The following is a 9,276-nucleotide window of genomic DNA, read 5'->3' on the forward strand; positions in this document are numbered from 1 at the left end:
CTAAAGTTTAACAGGCCAACCATATTGTTAGAAACATGACTGGAGAGCGAGGGGCTTTGATAGACATTGACTCTTGAGCAGAGTTATTTATTTTGTACTCTGTTACTTAGTGGAACCCTGCAGAAGGGATTTCCTGCCATTTAATTATTTATATTGCTTCTCCCTGGTGGCTCAGATGGTAAAGAATCTGCCTGTAATGCAGAAGACCCAGGTTCAGTCCCAAGGTTAGGAAGTTCCCCTGGACAAGGAAATGGCAATCCACTGCAGTATTCTTGCCTGGAGAATCCCATGGACAGAGGAGCCTGGCAGGCTACAGTCCATGGGGTTACAAAGAGTCAGACACAACTGAGCGACTAACACTGTACTATATTGTTAATGTAAATTGACCAAATAAAAGTATGTCCTTCATAGGCGGGAGCTGATAAACTGATATTGGGTTTGGATATGTTAAAAAAAATTTTTTTTTTTTCTATAGACAGGATGAGCTGAAACCAGGGAACAGTGAGTGCACTAGACAGGAGGAACATGGCTATTTGAAGTAAAAAATCAATCCGCAGCATCATAATAAACAATTACTACTGATCTGTATATTCACAACAAAATAATGTCACTACATTTAATGAACAGCACCAAAAAATAGACATAGATGGACAAAAGTTCCCTGATATAAATGGTAACCTAGACTTAATATCCTTGTTCATCCCTGGGAGTCATTCTTGGAGACCAGATTGAGATTGGTCTGTGGCAGAATGTTGTCCCCTGTCTATTGAACTTTCATGCTGCAAGAAGAGGTAAGAGCCTTGTTCGAAGTACAGACAAACATTGTCCTTCTGTAATGTCCTAAAGGGGAACCATAGTTTACATGCAATTTGGTGATCTTCTGCTGTGAAAAGTGTTTATTTTGCCTTTTTCAATGTGTTTGCCTGTCTTAGACACTTTGAACAAGGAAAGGAAAAATAAACAATCTCTGAACTCTGATCTTCCATTGCTTTTGTACATTCCGATTGTGAAGTTGAGGGTAAGAATGGTTCAAAAGCCCATGGGAAATTTATATGTCTTCAGAATATTGTGCCTATTCTAATATGATGAGCTTTTAAAACACTTTTCTTAGAACAAGAATCAATTTTTGTAATTGTATAGATACTCAGCTAATTTTGAATGCTGCTGATGGCATAACTATGTTTTTATATCCAAAAATATATTCTTGTGTGTTACATTAAGATACTCTTTCATATAATAAAGATTGTTTTCTTTTTAACTAACTCATTTCAAAGAGAAAGAATTTTACTTGTAAGTAAGCTGTTTTTTCTTCTAAATATCACAAAACAATTCTTTTTTCCTCAAATAAATGAGAGCATTGTGATCTTTAAAAAAAAAAGGAAAAAGAAAATAGAAGTAGTTTTATTAATTTCAGAAAGAGCTTACTTCAAAACAGAGGAAGTTATTAGGGATAAAGTATGCCATTACATAATGATAAAGGGGTCAATTCCCTGAGAAAACAACAATCCTTAATGTGTATGTGCCTAATGACAGAGTATCAAAATACTTAAGGCAAGAATATAGAACTGCAAAGAGAAATAGATGAATCCACTATTATAATTGGGCTTTCCTGGTGGCTCAGCTGGTAAAGAATCCGCCTGTAATGAGGGAGACCTGGATTTGATCCCTGGGTTGGGAAGATCTCCTGGAGAAGTGAATGGCTACCCACTCCAGTATTCTGGCCTGGAGAATTCCGTGGACTGTATAGTCCATGGGGTCGCAAAGAGTTGGACATGATTGAATGACTTTCACTCACTATTATAATTAGAGACCTGCAATGGCACCCCACTCCCGTACTCTTGCCTGGAAACTCCCATGAACGGAGGAGCCTGGTAGGCTGCAGTCCATGGGGTCGCTAAGGGTCAGACACGACTGAGCGACTTCATTTTCACTTTCATGCATTGGAGAAGGAAATGGCAACCCACTCCGGTGTTCTTGCCTGGAGAATCCCAGGGACGGGGAAGCCTGGTGGGCTGCCGTCTATGGAGTCGCACAGAGTCGGACACGACTGAAGCGACTTAGCAGCAGCAGCAGCAGTTAGTATTATGAGCATGTATTACAATAAAAAACTGATTAATGCATTTTTAAAAGAGTTAACAAGAAAATTCAAATCTGTCTACATTTTTATAAGATATCAAGCTCTTGGTAATGTTCACCATAAATGTTTAATTTTGTAAACTTATTTTTATAATGTTATTTTTAGTAAGTTAAAGGATATAAAGTATGGGGTCTCAAAAGTTGGAAATGAAAATCTTTTATCATTGAGCAAATTGTCGGTCCTGCCATGAGTGAAACAACTTTTTTGCATTACAACAGAGCTACCAAGAAAAATGAGGAGGATGCATCAATTGACACCACTCAGGTAATCTACATAGAGCAATTTATCTTTTAAAAATCTTTTCCACTGTTATCATCATTATACAAATATAGTGGGTCTGTTCTTCCCTTATACAGATGGGTAGTTGGTCAATGCTCTACTATATATAAATGGGACCTCCTGTAGGCCAGGCACTGTTCAAGGAGTTGGTGGTATATCATCGAACTAATCTAATTCCCTCATTACATGGAGCTTACATTCTTCCAAGCCACATTAACCTTTTTGGACTTTAAGAACAAAGAAAAACTGCAAAGGTCTTCAGCAGAGATGCATGGTCTGATTTCTGTGTCTAAAAGATTATTTTGGCTGAATTCTGGAGAATGGATGTTCCAGAAACCTCTTCATCCAAAGCCACATGCATCTTCAAAGAGTCTCTGACAGTAGCTATGGTCATCAGGAAGGTGAAAAATATTTCCAGTTTAATAATACAAATGCTTCTTCCTCTTGAGAACTGACTGAAACTGACCCTTCAGAACAACTAACATAGTTATTGTGCCTTACACATGTTTGCACTAATACATTAGACCAGCTTTGGGGAGACCTCTAGTCAGATAGCCTAGGTAGTGGTTTTGAGTCAAACACCCCCTTACAAGAATCTGATGAAAGCTATGAACCATCTCTGTAGGAAAAAAAAAATTTTTTTCATACTATTTCAGGGCGTTCACAAACTTTAAAACCTATCTAGACCTCAGGATGATAATCCCTGCATCAAGAATCCAGGCGTGATTTTAAAGAACCAAACACACAACACACAGACTCACTTTACAGAGCTTTCATTATAAAGAAATAACCTAGAAACAGGAAAATAGCTCACTTTTAAAAAAGAAATGTGCTTTTTATATACACACACAATTCTTTTATAACTTTTCATTTTACCAGAGAAAAAGAGACTTCTGTAAAGGTAGGACATTCATAGCTCTAGGTCAGAAGATTGCGAACCTGAGCAGTCACCATCCCAGTTGACCTCTCCACCCAGCATAGTAACACAACCTGTAGTCTGGCTAATTGAAGCTGGTGAGAGAAAGTGCTCATCTCAGCCAAAATCTTTGCTTAGAGTCTCTCAAAAGAGACCCAGGTTATTTGACTCTAAATGTTTTGCTTTACCTATATAAAAACTACATTTTTCAAAGTGCTTTCCCATCATTTTGGCTCTTGTAAAGATATTCATGTCAAATGGTGTGGCAGTTCCTAAACAATTAAACATCGAATTACAATATGATCCAGCAATTACATTTGTGGATACATATCCAAAAGTAAAAGCGGGACTCAAACAGATGTTTGTGTACCTATGTTCATAGCAGAATAGTATTCATAGTAGCCCAAAGGTAGAAGCAATCCAGCAATCCAAGAGTCATTGACTGATGAATGCACACACAAAATGAGGTATGTACACACAGTGCAATATTATTCAGCCTTAAAAAGGAAGGCAGTTCTGACACATGCTACAAAATGGATGAATCTTGAAGACGTTATACTGAGTGAAATAAGCCAGTCACAAAAGGACAAATACAGTATGATTCTATTTATACGAGTTATCTAGAGTTGTCAAATTTATAAAGACAGGAGCTAGAAAAGTGGTTGTCAGGAGCTGGGGGGAGGGGAGATGGGGCGTTACTGTTAATGGTTGCAGTGGTTCAGTTTGGAAGGATGTAAAAGTTCTGGAGTCGGATTGTGATGTTGGTTGCACAATGATGTGAATGTACTTAATGTCACAGAATTATACATTTAAAGATGACAAATTCTGTTATATATATTTTACCACAATAAAAAATATATTCATGTTAGCTGTAGATCATAAGGATGATTAATGGCATTTATATAGAACACAGATCTAATTTTGTATATTGATATCACAAATTGGTCTTTTAAAAGATGAACTCATTTCCTCAGTCTAGTATTCTAATCAGATAAATGTGCTATTGTGGTAACCACATGTGTTGCAATATATAGCCTTAGTTTACTACCTTTTTTCTTTTTTGTACCAACAGGAAAATCAAGAGGAACTGGGCCTCTGGGAGGAGAAATTTGAAAATTTTGTGGATGTCAAAGTTAATGGTACAATTGAAATTGGTATAGTGTTCTTTCCAAACAGTTCTTTCCAAAATAGCCAGAAGTTTCTATCTAAAAGTCCCTTGAGCTTTGGCACCTAAATACATGACTTTTGTAAGGTGAACAGAAATCTCATATTTAGGACCACGATTCTTCAGTAATGCATTGCAACAGAGAAATAGTGAGTGTATGACTTGTGGGGAGTGTAAGAGAAATATAGGCCTCATGAAGCTTCTGGTCTCATAGAGGGACCTAGGTCGGCATACTGCTTGCACTCTTCAGTGAATCAATTGCAAATTCTACATTCTGTTTTTATGAGAGTCAAGTGATGAGAAACCCAGCTCATTAGCCCCAACATTTCAAGCCAGTGGTTCTCAACCTTTCCAAGCCTCCTCACTATTCATGTGAGTGTTGAGTGACCATCTATGACATTTCTCACTACACTTAGTGATGAGCGGAGACTTAGGGAATGTAGGTGGCAGGGAGGGAATTTGTCTCTTTAGGAGATAACTTTTCAAATACTTGGGGCTTGTTTAGTTGGAAAAAATACTGACTTTTACCCTCCTTCCTCCCTACCCTGTAGAATAACGGACCTTCTCTTAACTCCTTGAGAATCTCTGATCTAGTATCTATTTCTATAGCCTAGTATACTGATATACTGATATATAGTCCTGGTCAGGACTGACAGTGTAGCCCAAAGTTATAAATAGGGGAGCCCTAAGGCTCTCCTGTCAGAGAAGGCAATGGCACCCCACTCCAATACTCTTGCTTGGAAAATCCCATGGATGGAGGAGCCTGATAGGCTGCAGTCCATGGGGTCGCTAAGAGTCGGACACGACTGAGCGACTTCACTTTCACTTTTCACTTTCATGCATTGGAGAAGGAAATGGCAATCCACTCCAGTGTTCTTGCCTGGAGAATCCCAGGGATGGGGGAGCCTGGTGGGCTGCCATCTGTGGGGTTGCACAGAGTCGGACACGACTGAAGCGACTTAGCAGCAGCAGCAGCAAGGCTCTCCTGTATGTAACATTATAATCCTTTCTGTGTCTTATCTATAGCAACCACTTTCCATAAACTCCTCCAAACAAGGACCATTTGATGTCAAATACTTTTACCCAAGAGTAAATTTAAATCAATGTTCTTTCTCCTAGTTACTTTCATTTTCCCCATATCTCTAAAATAATTGTTAAATAAAGGACTTTGTCTTTGGTTAAAGGAAATTTTTACATCTACAGTCACAGGGAAGGGGGTGTATATTGAGGAGCTAGGAGAGGTACTGCTGGTGCCCTTGACCTCACAGTTCTTGTATGCAGTAAGAATGAACAGGCAGGCAGAAGACACCCAGCCTTTCATCTGGCAAGCATTAAAAGTGATCACTACCCTCTTCTTCCTAAAGCAAACAAATATGCAGTATAGTTCAGGAAAATTTAGGGAAAAAATCTAAAACTTTGTAATCTTATTTTACAGATAGAAAAGAAATATACTGTAAATGTGGGAACACAGAGAACTGTAGCACACAGCTAAGAAAACGTAACTAATAAGTGACCAGAACTTTGCCTTGTGCATTTTTTGTATCCCCACAACACCTGAATACAACAAAGTACAGAGAGTCAGCATATATGGTTGGTCAGGGCAGGCTCGGGTCTCTTGATCCGTAGTCTAGTCATCTTGCTATTCCTATAGTTAACTGAATTTCATTAATTGATTGTCCCATTGAGAAGCAAAACTCAGTCACTCTCCTGGTCCCTGTAGGTCCTGCCTCCATTGGTTTGGATTTCTCTTTGCATGGTTTTGAGCATCTCTATGGAATCCCGCAACATGCTGAATCACACCAACTTAAAAACACAAGGTAAAGTGAAAAGAATTCATACAGGAGGCTCTGGTTTCTGGACTGGAAAAGTTTGAAAAGAAAATATGTGCAATATCTGAGTCAGTGCTAATATGTGCCTGGCCTTTCCCTCTTTGATATTGCTTGTAGAGCTTTAAGAATTTCCCTTTAATGATCACTCAGAACGATGGTTTTCAATTTTTATTTTGTTTTTCAGCAAAAATTAGACAATGTAATTGTAATGCTGAACTTAAAAGTATAGAAGACATAAAAACACGGAACTGAGCAACTGAGCATGCACACACTCATGGTTGAAGTAGCAGGAAGATCTTCGTTACATCACCTTCCTGGGTTCTGCTTTTGTCTCTCAAGTCCTTTCTGGGGAACCCTGGGAAATATACTGTGAAGATCAGTGACCTAGAAAAGGCTTTTACTAAAAAAAGGACAGTGAGCTGGAGTGGAAAAGTGTGGCATCTCATATTGACTTGGATTCCCTTGGGGAGATTATTTCCAACTAACACCATTGACTGAAAAATGCCAGAGGTATCAGACAAAGAAGCAGCAGAACTGAAAGATCTGGTCAAATTTGCCTGGTTCAGATGCTGTTTAGATGATAGGTAGACATAGTGACAGGTGAATCAGAAACTGTGTTGCTCTCACACCAGCCTGAGCTCCATGCTTCCTACCTCAATTCAGTTCCTAATCTTTCCTTACTCAGTGCTGTGGAGGCATGTTAGGATACTATTGTTTTGTTTTAGTGACAGAGAAATACTCACCAAATCTGTCAATTTAGTTTTTGCATGCTACTGTGGAAGATTCGTAGGAAATGGTCCTCACCTTATAAGAGATACTCAGAAAAGATATCTAAGACATGAGATACGCATGCTAATAGTAGCATGAAGAAATGCCAAAAGAATCAAAGGAGGAGGATCATATTCAGCCAGATTGAATCAGGAAACCTTTAGAGAAGTGGTAAAGAGTTGAGCTTTGAAAGATGTATAGGACCCAAGTCTTTGCAGGGGAAGTAAGTAAGTAAGTAAGTGTTAGTCGCTCAGTTGTGCCTGATTCTTTGCAACCCCATGAACTTCAGCCCACCAGGCTCCTCTGTCCATGAGATTTTCCAGGCAAGGATACTGGAGTGGGTCACCATTTCCTTCTCCAGGGATCTTCCCAACCCAGGGATCAAACCTGTGTCTCCTGCACTGCAGGTAGATTCTTTACCGACTGAGCTATAAGGGAAGCTTTGCAGAGGAGAATGGAGCTATAATATTCACTAATAATATATACATGATGGTCATTTGTAATCCTTCTTTGTATGTTTCAGTGATAGTGATGCTTACCGTCTTTATAACCTGGATGTCTATGGATATAAAATACATGACAAAATGGGCATTTATGGTTCAGTGCCTTATCTCCTGGCCCACAAACTGGGCAGAACTCTAGGCATTTTTTGGCTAAATGCCTCAGAAACACTAGTGGAGATCAAAACAGAACCTGCTGTAAAGGTGAGCTACGGATCATGACTGCATACCATGCTTACAGAAGAGACAAAACTAGTGAAATGTAATCATAGTTTAGGGATTTCTAGTGGCAATCTTCTGCCACTAGAGTCTTTACAGTATAACTAGGGAAGGCTGTTGGTATGTACAAAGGAACAGACTATTATACACATAAGGGTGGGTCTTGAGGGTTAGAGGGACATTTTTCAGACTTTCATTCATTCCTTTTTCAGTACACACTGACCCAGACGGGCCCAGTTGCTGCTAAACAAAAGGTCGGGTCTCGAACTGATGTGCACTGGATGTCAGAGAGTGGGATCATTGATGTTTTTCTGTTGACAGGACCTACTCCTTCTGATGTCTTCAAGCAGTATTCATACCTTACAGGTACTTGCATGTGGACATGTCAGTTTCTTGTTCCATGGTATTTCCTCTAAACCATGTAGAATCACTGTAAATTAACATTTTTTGCACATGATATAGCATTTGTAAACAACTTTTTAAGAAGCAAGCATTTATCCTCCCACTCTCATCCCATTCAGCATCTCATCCCATTCCCTTTAACCAGCGGAATGGTTAAACATTCCACTGGGGCTGGTAATCTCCATTCTCTAGTCACTAATGTTCACCCATCTGCCTTCCTTGGAGCCTTAAAGGCTCCTGGGCTTTCTTTACCTTTAACCCCTTTAATCCCTGGGCTTTCTCTATCTCTATCTCAGGTAACCAGTATCCCAATCTGAACTTCTATATGTTCTTTTCTCCATTAAAACATACCACTGGGATTAGCACTAAAGCATTTTTATCTTTAAAAGATATATGAGATCATTTTGATTAACGCAGAAAAAGCATTTGACAAAATCTAACACTATTTAATGATAAAAACATTCAGAAGACTAGGAATAACAAGAAGCTTCCTCCACATGATAAAAAGGCATTTATGAAAAATTCACAGCTATCCTCATACTCAATTCTGAAAGATTGCAAGGTTTCCCCTAAGATCGGAAACAAATGAGGTTTCCCACTTTCATCACTGCTACTGAACATTGTAGTTGAAGTTCCAGCCAGAGAAATTAGGCAAGAAAAAGAAATAAAAACCGTCCAACTTTGAAAGGAAAATGTAAGATTATCTCTATTCACAGACAATGTGATTCTATATGATATAAAATCCCAAAGAATACATATACACACACACAGTTAACCTAAGTTGTATGGTACATGATCAACACACAAAATTTGTTGTGTTTCTATACACCAGAAATGAACAATCTAAAAATGAAATTGAGAAGACAATTCCATTTACAGTAACATCCAAAAGAATAAAATACCCAGGAAGTGGAACTTAACCAAGGAGGTGAAAAACTTGTATGCCAAAAACTACAAAAAAAAAAAAATACCCAGGAAGTGGAACTTAACCAAGGAGGTGAAAAACTTGTATGCCAAAAACTATAAAAAAAAAAAAAAAAAAAAAAAAAAACCCAGGAAGG

The 9,276-nt window shown here is 38.6% G+C and overlaps 1 protein-coding gene across 1 annotated transcript in view; it reads left to right on the top strand.

Moving 5' to 3' along the window:
* Positions 1–9,276, top strand: part of GANC (glucosidase, alpha; neutral C) — a 63,378-nt gene that overhangs the window by 21,182 nt on the left and 32,920 nt on the right. The window contains 5 exon segments of the mRNA XM_010848015.1: positions 2,356–2,401; positions 4,405–4,471; positions 6,218–6,314; positions 7,618–7,798; positions 8,026–8,179. Of these exon segments, the coding sequence (XP_010846317.1) occupies positions 2,356–2,401; positions 4,405–4,471; positions 6,218–6,314; positions 7,618–7,798; positions 8,026–8,179 (545 nt within the window).

The sequence above is a fragment of the Bison bison genome, unplaced genomic scaffold (assembly GCF_000754665.1).
Source record: "Bison bison bison isolate TAMUID 2011002044 unplaced genomic scaffold, Bison_UMD1.0 scf7180017864259, whole genome shotgun sequence".
NCBI classification, from domain to species: Eukaryota; Metazoa; Chordata; class Mammalia; order Artiodactyla; family Bovidae; genus Bison; species Bison bison.